This window comes from Balaenoptera musculus, chromosome 9, assembly GCF_009873245.2.
Source record: "Balaenoptera musculus isolate JJ_BM4_2016_0621 chromosome 9, mBalMus1.pri.v3, whole genome shotgun sequence".
Classification (NCBI taxonomy): domain Eukaryota; kingdom Metazoa; phylum Chordata; class Mammalia; order Artiodactyla; family Balaenopteridae; genus Balaenoptera; species Balaenoptera musculus.
Genome location: NC_045793.1, coordinates 93401002 through 93422293, shown reverse-complemented (window position 1 = coordinate 93422293; position 21292 = coordinate 93401002). Strand labels below are relative to the sequence as shown.

The window sequence follows — 21292 nt, the reverse complement described above, 5'->3', positions numbered from 1 at the left end:
TTACTCTAGGAGGTGGATCAAAAAAAGATCTTGCTGTGATTTATGTCATAGAGTGTTCTGCCTCTTTTCCTCTAAGAGTTTTATAGTGTCTGGCCTTACATTTAGGTCTTTAATCCATTTTGAGTTTTTGTGTATGGTGTTAGGGAGTGTTCTAATTTCATTCATTTACATGTAGCTGTCCAGTTTTCCCAGCACCACTTATTGAAGAGACTGTCTTTTCTCCATCGTATATTCTTGCCTCCTTTGTCATAGATTAGGTGACCATAGATGCATGGGTTTATCTCTGTACTTTCTACCCGGTTCCATTGACCTATATTTCTGTTTTGTCTGCCACGTAATTTTTAAAGGAATCGTGCAAGTAATCAAATTAGTGGTGTCTCCTCCTCATTGTGACCTTCAGGTCTGCTCATTTAAATGACTGTGTACTTTAAGACATTATCTTAGTTTCATTCCAATTCTAAAGTAAGGTGTTATTTAAAAATTTTTTTTTATGCTTAGTTTGGGTTTTTTCCCCCTCCATTGATCTCTAGGATCTGCTTTTCCTTCCCCTCCCTTTAGTTGTTAATCTCCAACCAGAGACACAGATTTAAAGATATATTCTGCATAAATCTCTTAAATCAAAAATCAAAATGTCAAATCTAGCTCCTGCTGTTATTTTCCAAGAACATCCTTAGTTGGTTGTTTTTAAATGACTCTAACTATGCAACCCAGTAATCTTCCTCTGAAACCTTTTCTGCCTGCTCATCTATTTAAAACATATTTCTTGCCCACTTACTGTGAGCCAGGTAGTGTGCAAAGCACAGGGTTTAGAATGCACGTGGTTCCAGCCGACGGAAGTCAGATGAAAAATTGGGGGAGCAGTTCATCGCACCTGTGATTAAGTGTGGTGAAGCGTGCAGGATGCAAGGAGAGTGAGTACCTGGGATCTGACCCCGTGTGGGGTCCAGCGAGTATTTGCTGAAGGACCTGCCGGGGGTGGAGGGGTGGGTGTGGAGGGGTGGGTGTGGAGGGGTGGGTGTGGGAGGTGGTGTTCCAGGCCGGGGAACCACAGCAAGCAGATGAGCAGGGTCTGTGATGGAGCTGCTGGGAAAGGCAGGGCCAGATGGCAGATGCCTCATAAGCGCCCAGAAACATTCTTGGCTTCCAGCTGGAGCAGAGTAACGCAGTACGCAGGTTACATGGGAGGCGTGTGAGCTGCGGTGTCCTGCTGGACCCTCTCATCACGCTGCACCCAGTTCAGGTGGCACCCCTTCTGTGAAGCTTTTCACAAGAGGCCACAACCAGAGCGCACGTCCCGTATCTGTGCACGTGGCCCTCTAGTCACGTCCCCCCGGCCGTGGGATTCTGGGCTACGTCTGCGTGACCCTCCCTGGACGTGCGCTTCCGTGGGTGGACTCATGCTGCTCCGTCTCCTCTGACATGGCAGCAGCAGCAGGGTTTTTATTACTGTCGTCTGTGCCTCTGCATCCCTCCTGGCCCCCTAGTACCCAACACAGGGTGCAGGGTGAATGTGTGCCAGTTCATTCAGGATTGAATTCTTTATAAATGCCCAGCGTGTCTTCTTTCTTACACTCAAGGAGATGCTGTTGTGTGTGTAATCCCTTTTTTTTTAATTTTTAAAAATATTTATTTAGTTATGGCCGTGTTGGGTCTTCGTTGCTGCACATGGGCTTTCTCTAGTTGCAGCGTGTGGGCTTCTCATTGCAGAGCACAGGCTCTAGGCACGCAGGCTTCAGTAGTTGTGGCTCATGGGCTCAGCAGTTGTGGCGCATGGGCTTAGTTGCTCCGCGGCATGTGGGATCTTCCTGGGCCAGGGCTCAAACCCGTGTCCCCTGCATTGGCAGGTGGATTCTTAACCACTGCACCACTAGGGAAGTCCCATCCCTCATTTCTTGATCTCCTTTTTGACACTTCTTGTCAGATGTGTTTCTTTCTTTAACTTTTTATTTTATATTGTAGTACAGTTGATAACAGTGTTGGGTTAGTTTCATGTGTACAGCAAAGGGATTCAGTTATACATAAACATGTATCTATTCTTTTTCAAGCTCTTTTGCCAATTAGGCTGTTACAGAATACTGAGGAGAGTTCCCTGTGCTATACAGTACGCCCTTGTTGGTTATCCATTTTAAATATAGGAGTGTGTACATGTCAATCCCAAACTCCCTAAATATCCCTCCCCCTCTCGGTTCATCCTTGTTTCTGCAAATGGCATTATTTTATTCTTTTATGGCTAATACTCCACTGTATATATGTACCACCTCTTCTTTATCTATTTCATCTGTCAGTGGACATTTAGGTTGCTTTCATGTCTTGGCTATTGTAAGTAGTGCTGCTGTGAACACTGGGGTGCACACATCTTTCCAATTTTCCTCTCACTTTTGACAGATCCTTGAGCAGAGTTCTCTTTTAGATCTTGTGAGCCGGCAATAGAAATATTCCCAGTGTTTAATTCTTTACGCAGCAGATGTGTGCTGAGCTATGGTGTGCTCCATACTTGGAACTTGCAGCTGTGAACAGTAGTGCTTTCCTGGAGGGCACAAGTCAGGGGAGGGAAACAGGGCTTAGACCAGTGCCTGTGAACTAGGTGGGGGGCAGTGCCGTGAAGAAACCTCAAGTAGCATAAAGAGAGAAGGCTTGGTGGGAAAGAGCCTTTCTTTTAGCATCTTGCTTTCTGCCTTTGCTCTGGAATGTTCTGCTTCAAACATGTTATCAGTTAAATTGTGTAGGGTCCAGCGCCTCTCTGAGAGGTAAATCAGGACAGCCACAAGCAAAACTTAGGAGGTTTGTGTTTTGTTTCTGCTTTGTTTTTAAAGGGAGGCAATAAAAAAAATTCTTTCAAACTTGTATGTTTAAGCGACTCTCTAGATATTTGTTCTTGGCTGGTAACCCATAATAACTTTTTTACCCTGCTTTATTTGAAGGCTCTTGAGATCTGTCAACAGAGAAACTTTGTAGAAGAGACAGTTTATCTTCTGAGTAAGTAGCTTTTATTCATTTTGGCCCCCATAAACTAAGGAATGGGGTGACAACGTGATGTAAAGTGTGTAAGAATGGACATAGGTTTTAGACCAAAGTAACACAGAGGTTAGAGCCTGATTTGTGTAAGAAACTGAATATTTAGTACAGAAGACTGCACAGTTCAATAGAGAAGGTAGCATCGTTTAATAAATGCTACCGAGATAACAACTGGAATTGTGTAATAAATGACCAAAACTGTATCAGTTCACACCTTACAGTATAAATCAAAATAAACCGTAGATGGGTTGAGAAGTTCGTTCTTTTTTTTTTTTTCCTCCAATTATCATAAGGAGGAAGTCAGAATCTGACAGACCTTGATTCAGATTCCAGATCTGCCATTTAGTAGCTGTATGACCTTGGCAAGGCACTAACATTTCTATGTCCTCTTTTATAAAATAGAAATATTAGCAGAACATACCTCATAGGATTATAGTGATGATTACATGAAATAATTCATGTGAAGTGCTTAAATGAGTACTCAGGACAAAGTAAACACCCAGTGAGTAGGAAATACTGATTTTACTGAGTTACAGATGTCATATAAGGAAATATGTTTTTTGTCATAGCCACCAAACTATGTAAACAAATTAAGAGATATGTGATTTCTCTTAAAATGTTTTATTAAATTATCCTAAATGTATTTCTCACATTTTGCGAGGCCGAATGGGTAATAGCCGAAGTGCCCTGAAGATGATCATGGAGGAATTACATGACGTTGATAAAGCGATTGAATTTGCCAAGGAGCAGGATGACGGTGAACTCTGGGAAGATCTGATTTTATATTCCATCGACAAACCACGTAAGCAGAAAAGCGATCTGCAAGCATAACCTCTTTCTCTCCGTTTAGCCAGTTGTGTCTAGAGTAGGAATCATCTCAAGATGCACTGAGTTAAAAATATCTGTAGTATAGAAGTATCTATAGTAAAAACAGGCCAGGTACCTAGTAATGATTTCCAGTACTCTTCCTGTGCAGGGAAGCCTGGAGCCTCATCACTTCGTAGTAGCTGAACTTGATAACACTTGGTTGAAGCATATTTCTACCTACTGCACCCAAATGGAATAAAAGATTTTGGTTTTGTTTGTACACAGGGGGCATTTATTTTGAAAGTGTATAGTCTAGCCCTTATCGACTCTCTTTCTGGAAACCCATAACCGTTACCGGACATGGACCATATATGGAGGTTTGCTACTGTAGTGCTGAGCCTCTCTTTCCTGCCCTATCAGTGCAGCACCAGGCGTGTATATCTGCTGCCTCTCCTTGACCATCTGCCTTGGGTCTCCCATTTTGGAAGGAAACAAAAGCAGTCACCTAATAGTAACGCAAGTCCTCTTTTAAAGATATAGATATGATTCAGAAACTAGCAGTCGTGGTTTAAAATCTTTCCCCTTCCCTTTTTTATTTTTTTGGTCGGAAGGCTTATCTGTTTCAAGATTTTCAAGTTCTAGAAACTGCTGTTATGATTGTTTTTTAATAAGAGATTCAAGAGGAGGTGTTATTCAAGTCCATTTCAGATTCAGGTAGTCACATGCACATATCGCTTGAAGAATCTAGTTTAGCATGACAGAGTGGTGGTCTAAGGATCTTAAAGGAGGCAAAGTGGGGGTAATGAAGCACACTGTGAACCTGGGCCTGCCCTGGGTTTGAATTTGGGTTCAAAAATTGCTAGCTGTGTGACCCTGGATGAATTCGTTAATCACCCCATTTACCTTTTCTGGAAAATGGGAACAAATAGCATTCCTACCTTGGCAGAATAGGAGAAAAGTATATGATAGCTGAGCCATAGTAAATTCTCAAATACTAGTTGCCCCCCTTTGACATTACAAACTGTGTTCTGAAGTAATCATTTGTTCTCCATCTCATTTTTTTTTTTTTTAATCCCTTCTCATTTAGCTTCTCCTTTGAGGAAAGTAAAGGAAGATTAGTTCTTGGGAGGATTTAACAATTCAAATGCTTTTTAACACTTACTTAAAGGAAATAACTTTTTCTTTGAGTTACTTTCGACCTAAAATTGCATTAGCTACACCGCTTATATGTTGTTTTCCGCTGTGTCTTGTAGCCTTTATCACCGGCTTGTTAAACAATATCGGCACGCATGTTGACCCAATTCTACTGATTCACCGTATTAAGGAAGGAATGGAGATTCCTAATTTGAGAGACTCCTTGGTTAAAATTCTGCAAGACTACAATCTGCAAGTAAGTTATCTTTTCTTGGACAAATGAGCATGCTGAGTGAGTTGACTGACTACTGGATAAACATTTCTAGGGTTTATTTTGGACATCAATTCAATTTGATAGTCACATTTTACTTAGGCCCAGATATTTGGAATACCATTCAAACAGAGAAATGAGAAATACCGCCCTTGGAGGAAGCCATCGGTATTTCTTAACTCTCCCCAGATTTACTCTTGTTACATTCTTACATTTATGGGATAAATATAGCATGGCCTTGGGGAAGGTGCAGCGGTAGTTACAGTGGCTATTAGGTCAGACCACCCAAACCACTTTTAAGTAGAATGAGCATTGTGTCCATTTGGAGAAATGAAAAAAAAAAAAATTTTTTTTTCAAATAGTTTGATCATTTCCTTGAAGCCACTCAGTAACCTGTTGCCTGAAAGATGTTAAAATGACAGAATTTTATTTTACCTTTTGTCTGTTTTCAAGAGTATTACAAGCTTATTATCTGCAATAATTCAGGATTTGTGATCAGAGCCATGGAACTCATTATCTTCCTATAAATAATTAATATGCTAATCACAAAGCATCCCAACCTTCCTTAAAAAGCCACTAACAGTGACTGTATTTCGGAATGCTGGTAGCTTCCAGAGAACCTGACACTATTTAAAGCCCATTTCTTGAAAAATTCAGACTGTTCTTTCTCTAGCTCGTTTGGAAATGAGTTTTTGGTAGAATGTGGATGAAATGGCTTTCCTGGAAACATTGAGATTTTGCAGGTAGAGCCGAAAGACAAGGTTGTGGGGAGAGAAGTGGTCTCCAGGGTAGGGAAGGAGGAGCATATGATGATGATTTGCGGGCTTGTCATCACTGTGAAGGGTACAGAGCCAGGGGGCCGCCTGCTGAACTCGGGGTGGTGGCCTCAAGGAGGAGACTTGGGTGAAAAGGAGGAAGATCAATGGCATCAAAAAGAAAAGTCAGAGCTGTACAGGAATGACAGAGCTGGAGGGCCAGGATCTTGTGGCCAGGGAGGAGGACACAGTTACGTGAAAATCTCCAAAGGAGTCGCTGTGACGATGTTCCAAAAGTGCGGTGAAGGGAGAGGGCCAGGGGAATTAGTCAAGAAACCATGAGGGCAGGCGTCGTCCAGGGTCCAGCTTCCTCCTTGAACTGGGAGGTTAACCCAGCAGCCCACAGGTGACTGTGGTCTTACTGGGTAACACGGCTTTAAAGAAGAGGTCTACCCGAGGGCGGAAAGTGACAAAATAAGGAGCCTTGGCTTAGGAAGCTTTTGGGAAATTGGGGGTCGTGGGAAAGAAATGGGTATTCGGTTTTGGCAAGTAAGTTGACAATCTGTTCTACAAAAATCTTCCAGATGAACAGGTATTTATTTATGGTGGAATTCGGAGGCTTGCAGGTGAGGTAAGCCAGGGAAAGGTTATTGCAGGAAGGATGAGAAAGGCCAGGAAGGAAGGAGAAATGTAGGAATGGGTTAATAGATAGGAGAGGTGACATGAAGGGCTTGTGCTTTGTGCAGCACCCGAGGGATACACAAGAGCCATCCAGGCAGGAAATGATTCACTTCATTCTGAAGCGTGCACTGGCTTTGGGGAAAGCAGTTCCAGTGTCAGACCTCGTAAAGCTCGGGGCATGAGTGAGCTTGATAATGATGTGTATCCTCAGTACTCGCCACCCCTGGGTCTGCCTGGATATGCTCCAAGTTGCAAATTCCAGTTTGTTGGGAAGTCATTTAAGTGTCTCTGAACAAGTCTACCCCAAGGAAGGTGACAACATAATTCCCCCTCCTGTCCTGCTACTGTGTGAAGCCTAGCCTCTAGGTTGAAAAATGTGCCTACAAAAACACCTAATAGATCCCTCTTCCTAGGTTCTTTCTGGAGAACTAAGCTCAGGGGCACCACTGGGTCTCACTGCTCATAAATGTTTTATCAATGTATTTGCATAGTTCTGAGTCAGCCGGGAATAAAAATAAAATTATTATTAGGTGCAAAGTGAATTCTGCCTAAAAAATTAGCCACTAAACAGCTGCTAAATCAATATTTTATCCTCTTAACTTTTAAATGTAATGAGAGCTTTTCCTTAAGCTGTGTAAGTGTGCAGTTGGTGGTGTGTTAAGGAGGCTGGGAGTTACTTTGCCAGTGAGTCCGAGGAGTGGTGGCAGCCTGTAAATCCCCGACGGGGGACGGGTGGGGAGTCTCCTCTGGCCCTCAGACATCTTGCTGGAGGATGCAGAGAGAAAATGCTCGACTGGGGCAGGCTGTTCAAAGAATCCCAGGAGGTACTTTCTACTTATACGTGAAGAAAGAATTTCGAATTATTTTCTATGAAAAAGGTGACCTTTTTTATTAATAGAAATTTATTTTCTTTCTCTAGAAATCACTGTAAAAATAAATCTATTTATAGAGCATTTTGAAGCTTCCAGAAAGGTTTCACATTCATTTTTTTTATTTTTTATTGTCTAGTGTCTTCATTTGTTTCATAAAACTATAGTTGAGTTTCACATGGTTTAATGGGATAAAAAATTCCCAAGATTTTGCAGGTCCATGAATTTGCAAGGATCTGGCCCCCTGCTGTGCATGAGGGCAGGGCAGTGAGGGGGAAATCAAGAACCATTCAGTAAACGAAGGAATCCATAGTCAAATGTTAGGGAAAGCTTATCACAGGGCTTCTCAGCACCTTTTTTTACTAATTTGCATTCGGAATCCAAGGGTCAGATTTATAATCAAGTAGACAGCATTTTAAAACTTATTTGGCCACTGAAAATGCTTTGGGAGATGACTCCTTAGTGAATTGCTAACTGGAAAGAGAGGTGTACAGAGAAAGTTGGGGGAAAAATTTTCTTCTGGTTCTAATTTCATGTTTTCTAAAATGCAACAACTTTTCTCAGTTGAAGTTTAGCATGAGGCATGTTAGATGTCTATGACATCATTAAAGTTAAGGAAATAACCAACCACATTATCAGTGTTTCAACTGTTTAACTTATTTTCGTATTTTTATACCTTGTTACATTGTTAGTACAATGCTTCAACAAAATTTAAAAGCTTCAGTGAAGTAAGAAGGATAAAAGTACCCCTTATCATACTTCATAAACCTAAAATGTTTCTAGGTCTGATTTCAAGGACAAAGAGCACTTGTTTTGATATAAATTATTTATGAAACAATATGATATAAATGATATTTCTATTTTTACATTAAACTGACCACAATTTCGAAATTATTTTTATGCTGTTTCATATTTGTAAGACATTTGATTTATAAATTTAGCATTTATTTATTGTATTTATTTAGCATTTATATCCACTTCCATTGCTTTTTTTTTTTCCTCTTAAGAGTTCCAGCATCTTTGTTCTTAAACATTTCCCTTTTGACAGTCTTATTTGACAGTCATTTTCAGTAATGGTCCTTAAGGAACTGTCACCTCCATTTTACATGTAAGAAGACTGAGTCTCAAAAAGTTTTGACTCGCCAGCCTGGGAAGGTGAGGAACTGGGTTTGAACTCTGACTAAATGTGTTTTTCTCACTAGTTGTCCCATTGGTCTCTGGAGATGAACTCACTGTACTGGCAGGTTACAACACAGGAATATATAGGATTGTCTTGGAAGATGAACAGGCAACCTGTTGTCTTTAAAGAGCCGTGGACATGGTATTTGCAAATGTGGACTCTAGTTCCGGCTTTGCCATTAACAAGCCTGTTGACCTTTGGGAGGGCACGTAAGCTCTCTGGGTGTCCATTTTCCCATTAGATTAAATCAGTATTTGTTAAGCCTGGCTGCACACCAGAATTATCTGAATGCTTTTCTTAAATTACTAAGTTTCAGGTACCACCCCAGATCTGCTGGAGAGGATTAGGGACTAGGTCCTTAGACCACCTTGGTGTTTCTTATACACTCAGCCTGGCACTGGGCTATGCACTGACACTTAGGAGCTTCTAGATTAGATGGTCTCTAAAGTATTTCTCTCTCTCTCTCTCAAGTTCTCAGTACGGTCCTTTCATAAGCAAGCCTTTATATAGCGAATGCAGCTGCATAGTCTTAACGATATTTCTATGGAAATCATCCGTAATACTTATTTTGGAATCTGTAATAAAGTAGCTTAGATTTTTCAGCATAAGTTTTTTAAGTTATATGTTTGATCGTTTATGAACACATTTATTTAAATATTTGCGTGCCTACTCTGTTAGATCCTGTGCTGGGTAGGTACTTACAGGGCTTCCATGTATTGTCTCAGGGACCAGGAGATGAGTAGAATGCAGCTCGAGCAGCTCATGATCTGAATATCTCTAGGAGAAGCAAAAAGCTTTAACACTTAGTTTTGTTAAACTTCACACATGTACATGAACACACACACAGGTAAACTGACTCCAGACATCTCTGCGTCTATCAAAATTCTTTTCCCATATTTACATTTGCTACAAACTCCATGTGCCTTTATCATTTCCCCATAGGTCTCTACTTTGAAATCCAGAGACAAATGAATTAAGAGGAAATAGCAACTTCTTTCCTATCTGCCTTTTTGGGGGGGCCCACATGGGTTTCTTTTTGACCCCCAGTGCATAAGCACTTAATTTCTTCTAAGAAAGAGTTTTTAAATTTATATATCCCTGAAATAAACTTTTAAGATAAAATTTATTTTTTTCCTTTAAAATTATTTCAGTTTGGCTTCATCACAGCTTTCAGGTGACATAGGTAGCCTATGACAACCAACTATAGCTTCGTTAGTCAATTCAGTACATGCCTACTTTGTGCTATTGTAAATTTAAATGTGATTGCATTTATAATTCTGTTTCTGAACTCCAGCATGAGGCCTTAAGAGTCTTTCTGTGTTTTCCTTCTTATTTCTCTGCAATTCATCACCTTTGACAATAATCCCAACAAAAAGCAAAGCTTTTTCAAGTAGAATTTAAATCCCATTGCACTGTGGCCTAAATGATGGATCAGAAATTAGGTAAAATGGTTTTTAGGTCTAGCTCTGGTATCTTATTGGGGGCTTGTAAAACCAGGTAACTATCTCATGTGCAATGCCAATGATAAGCACTACAGTATGAATAAGGCAATGTCAGCAAAAAGTTCAACATTTCAAAGAATCTTTTAAAATAGAAATCTCACAAACTTGGCCGTCTTGTATGGCATTTTTCCCATGGCAGCTGTTTTTAATGAACCATAATAACTTTGCTGATGTACAGTCCTTTTATTGCTTTATAAAATGTGAGTCTGGTGCTTTGCTTTTGCTTGGAATTATTATCAATGATGACGAACTGCAGAGAAATAAGGAAAAATAGGGAGAGTCTTGTGTTAGTTTTCAACAGCTATCTTATAAATACGTTCTTATTTAATCTTATAATAGAACAAGGTATGCTTGTAATTACAGAAGCTACAACTGATTGTCATGAAAACGATGAAAAAGAAAGATAAAGGTAATATTAATTAAACATAGAATTTAGAAAAACTGAGGACTATGGAGGGAAACAATGTAATGTTAAGGAAACTAGAGTGGTTGAGAAGGATATAGGAAGAAGTTAGTAACATCCAAAGCTCTACTTGTGTATTTTCCCTTCTGGCTATGTGCCTCTGAATACTAAAGTTTTTCCTAGAAAATACTTTCTGTGGGCGGACAGATTGTGCAGATTTAGAAAAATGTAATCCTGGTGAAGAAATGGTTCCTTCTTAGTTGTTGTTGTTTTTTCTTCCCTGTTTTCTTTTTTAAGTTTGCAGACACCGTGGTTTCTGTCTAGACTGCCAGGCCCACCATTCACGCCATGGGCCTTAAAGACCCACTCAGGGTCATAGCCAGCTCTTTTTGAAGCATTTTGCTGTGATTGTGACACTATTTTTTGTTAAGTTTTTATTTTAGTATCAGAGGCTGGGCAGCTAGATACGTTTGCTTATAAATTTTCTTAAAGTTTACCAACAAACATTTGTTATTTTTCTCTTCTTCCTGTATGCTTTCGTGACGTCTGTTACAGTTTTAATGTCTTTTTTAAATGAATCTGAAAATTTCAATTTCTAGCAGCATTTTAAAGAATAAAACTTAATAGGCTGTGTCTCAGTTAATGTAGAAACAGTAAAATCATGTAATTTCCTGCTCATCAGCTGTAGAAATGGTGGGTCTAGAACTCTGGACATCTGTTTTCTTGGCTCTTTGCCTCCATGTAATTAGGCGAGAAGCCCTCTGGGTGCATTCACCCAATACCGGTGCTCCTCGAGGATTCGAGAGGAGGACGTGTTATCATAGCCGATTGGGGATGGAGGACCACAGCTGACCACTTCCAGTTCCCTTCCCTGGTGGCATGAATTGAAAGCAGAAACCACGTGAAAGCAGAACGTCCACGTAGGTTTGAGAGTTGAGAGTGACTTTGGTGTGAAGAAAGTCAGGATGCAGCTCTGCCTTTGCTGTGACCCAGAGCTGGGCGGCAGGGAGGTGGCGATGTCTTCATTGTGTAAATTTCCATGGCATTTCCACGGAGCCGCACAGAACCACTGCACCAGAGTCTCCCAGCCCTTCAGGCCTTGAGCATCTCACTCTTTGAAAAGCAGCAACAAGTTCTGGTGAAAAATGGCATCAGGCTTAAGCACACCTCACAACTCCCAAAAAATACCGCCACCCCCCCCCCTCCCAAAAACAACAGAAAAGGGTGGAAGCTCACATTAGTGCCAGAGGAATTGGTTTGGAAGGGAAAGGGGTCACCTCTCCCTGCTGTGCCCTGCCTGGGAGCAGTAAGTGGCTTCTCCCCCATATCTGAGTCTTTGGCTTAAGATGGCTTTTCTTTTACAACGTGTGCATTAGATTCTGCTTCGTGAAGGCTGCAAGAAGATTCTCGTAGCTGACTCTTTGTCCTTACTAAAGAAGATGCACCGAACTCAAATGAAAGGCATTCTGGTTGATGGTGGGTAAAACTGAAAGAATCCTATTGGAACTGCCTGCCTTGCTACCAGAAAGGACAGAGCAAAGGGGAACATTGTATAATCCCAAGTGTATGTGTTTCCTTGCAGAGGAGAACATCTGTGAGTCCTGTCTTTCCCCTATTCTTCCATCAGGTAAGATGGTTGGGAGGGGAAAAAAAAATCCCCAAACACGTGTTAATGATGAGTGGAGTTAAAATTCTGAAGTTAGCTTATAAAATTATATACCTTTTGGGATAATCCAGTTTAGAGAAGAATTTCAGCCCGTGTGGCTACTCGGTTGCATGCCGGTGCTGCCGTTCCTTGGAGCCGAGGCTCCCAAGCTCTCGAGTGAGTCGGCATCGGCTGGCAGGCTTGTTAAAACTCAGACTGCTGGTCCCATCCCCAGAGGCGCTGATTCGGTAGTGCAGGGTGGGACCTGAGAATCTGCATTTCTAGCAAGTTCCCAGGCGCTGTGGATGCGACTGGTTCAGGGGCCAGTCTTTGAGAACCACTGCCCTAGTACAGAAGGAAAGAAAATGAAAACTTACCATCAACTTGTTAGATTCCTAGCTAGAAGAACCGTGTGTGCACCCGGGAAAAAATTTATAGTGTAGCTCTCCCTTTCTTTTAAGCTTTTCACTGCTATATGGATCTAGGCACCCAAGTTATCTCACATTTCAATGGAAACAAATACCTTCTAATGGGAACTGTGACTCCTTAAAAAACACGTACATTTGTTTATAGTTCTTGTAGCTATGTATCTCTTCATGTAATTAAAGCATTTTACGTAAGGATCATAGGACATGAGAAGAGGAATTTCCATAATTTGAAAGTAGAAATTAAAGCATAGTTGTTGAGATGCTAAAAAATGCTTCTTGTGTATAAATTCAGCATGGAGAAGTACTAAAAGACCTAGTTTGTGTACCATTTACTTAGCTTTAAGGGGTTATTTAGCAGGGCAGGAGCGCAAGAAGTTCCCCGTAGGGTCTTTTTTAGAGGTTTGGATTTTAAGTGCTTGTGTTAAAACTGCAATGGGCGTAGGAAAAGCACTGAGCTTTCATAGTGTTTTAGGCAATGTTTTAACAGAAAGAGAACACATGCACCTGCACTGCAGAGTTAGATTAAACTCCTAATTTAATCTGTTAAGGATTCAGTCTTACCAGAACCAAGCTGGCTGCACAGAGCAGGCGCGGACGAGGTGTGGTGCCCCAGCAGAAGCACAGCACAGGGCAAGGTCACAGCCTAGGATGCCAGCCCAGCTGTGCCCTGAAGTTAGTGAATGGCCTTGGCAAAGGCAGTAGGTGAACCGGCAGAAAGCATTCTTACAAAGCCACGGAAGCCACTTCAGTAGTGTCATGATTGTGTGTACGGGGCTGGAGGAGGGAGAGCTTTGCACATACACATTACCGATGCTGATTTTCACAACAAATGCTGTTGCCTTGCCCTGAAATCGTCCCCAGTATGAAGCTGTAGTAACTGACTTGGAGGCCAAGCAGGTAACCTGGGACCCCCACAGCAACAGGACTGTCATACCTGCCCTGCGTTCATCAATTAGCATCCCCCCAGGGCAGCTTATTGCTGGAAAGTGAAACTTCTACTATTGCACTGAGCTCTTCTCTCTTTCCTGCCCTCTCCCCCAGACACAGCTAAGCCCTTCAGCGCGGTGGTCTTCCACTGCCGCCATATGTTCCACAAGGAGTGCCTGCCTATGACCAGCATGGTAAGTTGGCTGCTTGGCCACCAGCAACTCGAGAGAAATTGGTGCAGCCAGAGGGATGTGCTTAAAATGATAACCACTGTCCGTGTCTCAGCTATAATATAGTTTATGTCACATCAGAAAAAGCAATTGTACCTACTTCTCAAATGTCAAAATGCTTAGTATACGATACTAAACATTATAAGAGCCTATTCACATAAGTAAGTTTGTGGAGATAAAATTGATGACAGTTGAGCTTTAGAAATGAGCTACAGTGAGAACCATTTTCTATAACTTTCTCACCCTGATTTCTGTATCATGACACTGCTATTTTTTCAGGGTCAAGTCGCTTCCCCCAGGTCCCCTTGGGTCATGTTAGACTTGTCTTGCTGTGGGCTGTCTTTTGAGTCCAAGAATAACAGCTGGTCTAGACAGGACCCTGTGTGAACCAGCAGTAACCTCCAGGAACAGGAGCAAATGTTCTATCACCTGATCCCCACTCCCCACGAGTGCTCCCATAATATTTCTGAATATGAGAGTAGAAAGGGATGATCTCTTAAAATCTGCCTTTTTAATTGCATTTTCAGAACTCTCCTGTGCAGTTCTGTAACATCTGCAGTGCTAAGCACCGGGGACCAGGAAGTGCCATGTTGGAGATGAAGAAATAGCCCAGTTCTGTTGGCCAGCCTCTTTCTTCCTCGCCGCTCTCTGAAGACCATTTTTGCAGCAACAGAAGCTTTTGTTGACCCCAGTGCTGTTAAGACACTTGTACAGGTTTATGTCACGCTTAAGAAAAGCTTCTTCCTCTTCTCCCATTTACTAGATGTTTCTCTTTGCAGTTGATAAAGTTAGGGTTTTCCCTGTCCATGCCTTGATGGGGGTTCCCAGTCACTATTTCATCATTTATTTGTTTGACTCATTATTTAGGAATGGAAACCTAAGTCCTGGAGTGGGAAGTGACTTTTTAGGTCCTAGTAAAACCGTCCTGAGAGTTGTCCCCGGCTGGCCGAGTGCATCATCACCGTGGCCATCCAGCAGCTCCTTGGACCTTGTTTCCATATATGCTCTGCCAGCAATAACTCTCAAATTCTGGGTTTGGCTTTTTTTTTAAATATGTCATCAACTGTTATCTTCTTAATAGGCATTGAATGATACGTTGTGCCTGTTGTCACTGACTCACTCAATGATGTCTGGGAATAACAAGAGCAGTGTGACGCTACGCAGTTTTATGTTGACTAACGACACGTTCTCTCTCTTTGTCCCGATGACCAGCAGTGTCTGGCCCTGGCAGGCATTCCGCGTTTGTTGACTGAATAAACATTAGCTCTTCCCACTGTGAAAGACTCACTTTTCCTGGGTTGCACAACTTTAATCAAGCATTCTGGCACCCTCTAAGGAATGCAAGAGAGTTTCAGCACCTAGAGTGTGAGGGAGTGTGGGTAGGTTTTCCTAGCAGGGAGGAAAAGGGTAACACTGTAGAATCTGAGAGGGATGCTCGGGGAAAGGGGACTGCGTGATGCCAGAGGATGGACACAGCGACGTTTCCTGGAACATTCTCTGGAGCCTCCTTTGCCCTCGTAGAACGTAGCATGGAATAGAGGGAGAGAACTCAAACTTGTGCCCAAGACTCATAGTTATCGGTTTCATCTCCTTGGGATACACTGCCATCCTCTAACCAGTGAAAAGCACCTACTTGCTGTCCCCGCTCTCTTTGTCCCATAAAAGGGAATAAATGCAGCTTTCTGCATCTATCTTTTTGGGGAGAGGGAAGGATGCGAAATGGCTACCAAGCACACCATTAAACTTGGCTGTCATTCCCATGAGGAGCATCTCATTTCATTCTCACGGGACCCCCGGGAAGAAGACATTATATCCCCAGTTTTACTGACAAAGCAACCAAAATGCAGAGATGTTATCACAGTCTCCAAGGTGACTGCCTGACTTTAGAACAGGGCTCTGTGCTAAGAAATCACATGGCCAAGTTCACAGGAAATGCACAGTACATCTCTTTGCACTGGAGTTAAAAAGAATATTGAGTAGAAGACAACAGACTTTTTCGGTCACTCTTAAATATTTAGAATTGGAAAGTCTTTGTTGTTATTGTCAGCCCTCTCAGAATTTCTGTATTCCAAGACTAGGAATCTTTCTGCTACGCTGCTAGTTTTTGTCTTTGTTTTTACAAGAGAAACTCTTCCTTCACAAAAATACCTTACGAATGAGCCCAATTTGAAACACAGCTAAAAAGCAAACCTACTTCACTTGGAGAAGAGGAACGTAGTTGCAGACTTCATATTTCGTACCCCCTCCTTAAAAATAGCCATTCTCTGAGTGTGAAACTGCCAAGTTCAAAGTTATTCTGTGAAAACAGTTTTAAAGGATTTTACACTGTTTAAGTATGTCCATAAATAAGTATGTCCATCTTTGAGAACTTGAAATGTTCTCAATAAATTTAATTCATTTGGCTGTTCTAGTGCTAAACCATGTATATTTAATATTATGAAAATGAACATTTATTGAGCAATCACTGTGTGTCAGGCACTGTTCTAAGCACTTTGCATGCATTATCATCATAACAATATGAGATAGGCATTATTATCATCATCATCATTTTACTTAAAGGTTAAGCAGTCTGTCTAAAGTCAAGGAGCAACTCATGGCACAAGATCTCCATAAGACGGTGGAGTAAAAGGACCTGAGCTCACCTCCTCTCACGAAAACACCAAAATCACAACTAACTGCTGAACGACCATCAACAAAAAAGGACTGGAACGTACCAAAAAAGATATTCTGCTTCCAAAGACAAAGAAGCTGCCACAACGAGATGGTAGGAGGGGCACATTCACAATACAATCAAATCTCATACCCACCAGGTGGGTGACCCACAAACTGGAAAATAATTATATTGCAGGAGTTCTCCCACAGGAGTGAGAGCTCTGAGCCCCACATCAGGCTCCCCAGTCTGGCATAGGGAGTAGGAGTTCCCAGATGGCTTTGAAGGCCAATGGGACTTGATCACAGGAATGCCACAGGACTGGGGTAAACAGGCCACTCTTGGAGGGCACACACAAGGTCTCATGAGCATTGGGACCCAGGGGTAAAAAAAGTGACTTCATAGAAGCCTGGGCCAGACCTACCTACTGGTCTTGGAGGGTCCCCTGGGGAGGTGGGGTGTGTGTGGCTCACTGCAGGGACAAGGACACTGGTGACAGAGGTACTGGGTACTCACTGGCATGAGCTATCCTAAAGGCTGCCATTTGGACACCAAGACCTGGCCTCCCCCAACAGCCCAGAGCCTCAGGCCAAACAACCAACAGGGTGGGAACACAGCCCCACCCATCACCAGACAGGCTGTATAAACTCCACCTGAGGCAACAGCCACCTCTAGACACACCCCTTGACACGGCCCTGCCCACCAGAGGGACAAGACACAGTTCTGCCCACCAGTGCACAGGCAACAGTGCCTCCAACCAGGAAGCCTGCACAAGCCTCTTAGACCAGCCTCATCCACCGGGGCGGGGGGAATACCAGAAGCAGGAGGAACTACAGTCCTGCGGCCTGCAGAAAGGAGACCACAAACACAGAGAAGTAGACAAAATGAGATGTCAGAGAAATATGTTCCAGAAGAAGGTACAAGATAAAAACCCAGAAGAAATACTAAGTGAAGTGGAGATAAGCAATCTACCTGAAAAAGAATTCAGAGTAATGATAGTAAAAATGATCCAAAATATCAGAAAAAGAATGGAGGCATAAGAAAGAAAACACAAGAAATGTGTAACAAAGAGCTAGAAGATTTAAAAAACAGAGTTGAACAATACAATTGAAACGAAAAATAAACTGGAAGGAGTAAATAGTAGAATAAATGAGGCAGAAGAACAGATAAGTGAGCTGAAAGACAGAGTGGTGGAAATGACTGCTGTGGAACAGAATAAAGAAAAAAGAATGAAAAGAAATGAGGACAGTTTAAGAGACCTCTGGAACAACATTAAATGCACCAACATTCACATTATAGGGGTCCCAGAGGATAACAGAGAGAGAAAGGGCCTGAGAAATTATTTGAAGAGGTAATAGCTGAAAACTTTCCAAACATGGGAAAGAAAATAGTCACCCAATTCCAGGAAGCACAGAGAGCCCCAGGCAGGATAAACCCAAGGAGGAACATGCCAAGACTAACAAAATTTAAAGACAAAGAGAAAGCATTAAAAGCAAAAAGGAAAAAGCAACAAATAACATACAAGTGAATCCCCATAAGGTTATCAGCTGATTTTTCAGCAGAAACTGTGCAGGCCAGAAGGGAGTAGCAGGACATATTTAAAGCAATACAAGGGAAAAACCTACAACCAAGAATACTCTACCCAGCAAGGCTCTCATTCAGATTCAGTAGAGAAATCAAAAGCTTTACAGACAAGCAAAAGCTAAGAGAATTCAGCAACACCAAACCAGCTTAACAACAAATGCTAAAGGAACTTCTCTAGGCAGAAAAGAAAAGCTCCCAACTAGAAACAAGAAAATTATGAATGGGAAAGCTCACTGGTAAAGGCAAACATACAGTAATGGTAGGAAATCATCCACACACAAATATGGTATCGAAACCAGCAATCATGAGGAGAGTACATTTGCAGGATATTGGAAATGCATTTGAAATTAAGACACCAGCAACTTAAAACAATCTTGTATATATAGAAACTGCTGTATCAAAACCTCATGGTAACCGCAAACCAAAAATCTACAATAGATACACACAAACACACAGGAATCCAAACACAACACTAAAGATAGTCATCAAACCACAAGAAAACAAAAGAGGAAGGGAAGAAAAAACACCTACAAAAACAATCCCAAAACAATTAACAAAATGGCAATAAGAACATACATATTGGTAATTACCTTAAATGTAAATGGATTAAATGCTCCAATCAAAAGACATAGATTGCCTGAATAGATACAAAAACAAGACCCATATATATGCTGTCTACAAGAGACCCACTTCAGATCTAGGGACACATACAGACCAAAAGTGGGGATGGAAAAAGGTATTCCATGCAAATGGAAATCAAAAGAAAACTGGAACCAAACACATGAAAGAATGCTCAACATCATTAATCATTAGAGAAATGCAAATCTAAACTACAATGAGGTATCATCTCACACCAGTCAGAATGGCCATCATCAAAAAATCTACAAACAATAAATGCTGGAGAGGGTGTGGAGAATAAGGGAACCCTCTTGCACTGTTGGTGGGAATGTAAATTGATACAGCCACTATGGAGAACGGTATGGAGGTTCTTTAAAACACTAAAAATAGAACTACCATATGACCCAGCAATCCCACTACTGGGCATATACCCTGAGAAAACCATAATTCAAAAAGAGGCATGTACCACAATGTTCATTGCAGCTCTATTTACAATAGCTAGGACATGGAAGCAACCTAAGTGTCCATTAACAGATGAATGGATAAAGAAGATGTGGCACATATATATAATGGAATATTACTCAGCCATAAAAAGAAACGAAATGGAGTTATTTGTAGTGAGGTGGAGCTAGAGTCTGTCATACAGAGTGAAGTAAGTCAGAAAGAGAAAAACAAATACTGTATGCTAACACATATATATGGAATCTAAAAAAAAAAAAAAAAAGGTCATGAAGAACCTAGGGGCAGGACAGGAATAAAGATGCAGACCTACTAGAGAATGGACTCGAGGACACGGGGAGGGGGGAAGGGTAAGCTGGGACAAAGTGAGAGAGTGGCATGGACATATATACACTACCAACTGTAAAACCGATAGCTAGTGGAAAGCAGCCGCATAGCACAGGGAGATCAGCTCGGTGCTTTGTGTCCACCTAGAGGGGTGGGATAGGGAGGGTGGGAGGGAGGGAGACGCAAGAGGGAAGAGATGTGGGGATATGTATATGTATAGCTGATTCACCTTGTTATAAAGCAGAAACTAACACACCATTGTAAAGCAATTATACTCCAATAAAGATGTTAAAAAAATAAATCATTCATCTGAAAAAAAAAACTGGAGTAGCAATACACGTATCAGAAGAAATACTTTAAAATAAAGACTATTACAAGAGATAAAGAAGGACACTACATAATGATCAAGGGATCAATCCAAGAAGAAGATATAACAATTGTAAATACATATGCACTCAAGATAGGAGCACCACAATATATAAGGCAAATACTAACAGCCATAAAAGGTGAAGCTGATAGTAACACAATAATAATGGGGGAGTTTAACACCCCACTTACATCAATGGACAGAGCATCCAGACAGAAAATTAATAAGGAAACACAGGACTTAAATGACACATTAGACCAGATGGACTTAATGGATATTTACAGAGCATTCCATCTGAAAGCAGCAGAATACACATTCTTCTCAAGTGCACATGGAACATTCTCCAAGATTGATTGCATGCTGGGACATAAAGCAAGCCTGGATAAATTTAAGAAAACTGAAATCACATCAAGCATCTTCCAACCACAACATCATGAGATTAGAAATCAATCACAAGAAAAAAAACTGTAAAAAACAGAGACAAGTGGTGGCTAAACAATATGTTACTAAACAACCAATGGATCACTGAAGAAATCAAAGAGGAAATTAAAAAATTCCTAGATACAAGAGAAAATGAAAATACGACAATCCAAAACCTAAAGCAAAAACAGTTCTAAGAGGGAAGTTTATAGCAATACAATCTTACCTCAAATACAATCTCAAATAAACAACCTAACCTTACATGTAAAGCAACTACAGAAAGAACAAACAAAACTCACAAAGTTAGCAGAAGGAAAGAAATCTTAAAGATCAGAGCAGAAATAAATGAAATAGAGACAAAGAAAACAATAGAAACGATGGAAGAAACTAAAAGTTGGTTCTTTAAAAAGATAAACAAAATTGATAAAACTTTAGCCAGCCTCATCATGAAAAAAAGGCTGAGGGCTCAAATCAATAAAATTAGAAATGAAAAAGGAGAAGTTACAACAGACACACAGAAATACAAAGGATTATAAGAGACTACTACAAGCAACTACATGCCAATAAAAAATGGACAGCCTAGAAGAAGTGGACAAATTCTTTGAAAGGTACATTCTCCCAAGACTTAAGAAATAAAAAATATGAACAGACCAATCACAAGCATTGAAATTGAAACTGTGATTTAAAAGCCCCCAAGAAACAGAAGTCCAGGACCAGATGGCTTCACAGACAAATTCTATCAAACATTTAGAGAAGAGTTAACACCTATCCTTCTGAAACTATTTCAAAAAATTGCAGAGGAAGGAACATTCCAAAACTCATTCTACAAGGCCACCATCACCCTGATACCAAAACCAAAGATACCACAAAAAAGAAAATTACAGGCCAATGTCACTGATGAATATAGACACAAAAATCCTCAACAAAATACTAGTAAACCAAATCCAACAATACATTAAAAGGATCATATACCATGATCAAGTGGGATTTATCCTAGGGATACAAGCAATTTTCAATATC

General features: G+C 41.1%; 1 protein-coding gene across 3 annotated transcripts in view; it reads left to right on the top strand.

The window, feature by feature from the left end:
• The window catches only part of VPS41 (VPS41 subunit of HOPS complex), a 184120-nt gene extending 168997 nt beyond the window's left edge, over positions 1-15123 (top strand). Inside the window, exons 23-30 of one of the 3 annotated variants that reach the window (XR_005021242.1) lie at positions 2922-2976; positions 3677-3817; positions 5076-5212; positions 11994-12093; positions 12200-12244; positions 13732-13811; positions 14375-14561; positions 14715-15123. Coding sequence is in view for 2 of the 3 variants with exons in the window: in XM_036863671.1 (XP_036719566.1) it covers positions 2922-2976; positions 3677-3817; positions 5076-5212; positions 11994-12093; positions 12200-12244; positions 13732-13811; positions 14375-14455 (639 nt within the window). In the remaining variant the exon portion in view is untranslated. Of the gene's footprint in view, positions 1-2921; positions 2977-3676; positions 3818-5075; positions 5213-11993; positions 12094-12199; positions 12245-13731; positions 13812-14374 lie in introns of all 3 variants that reach the window. The other 2 variants (XM_036863672.1, XM_036863671.1) reach the window with 2 other exon arrangements.
• The last annotated feature ends 6169 nt before the right edge of the window (positions 15124-21292 follow it).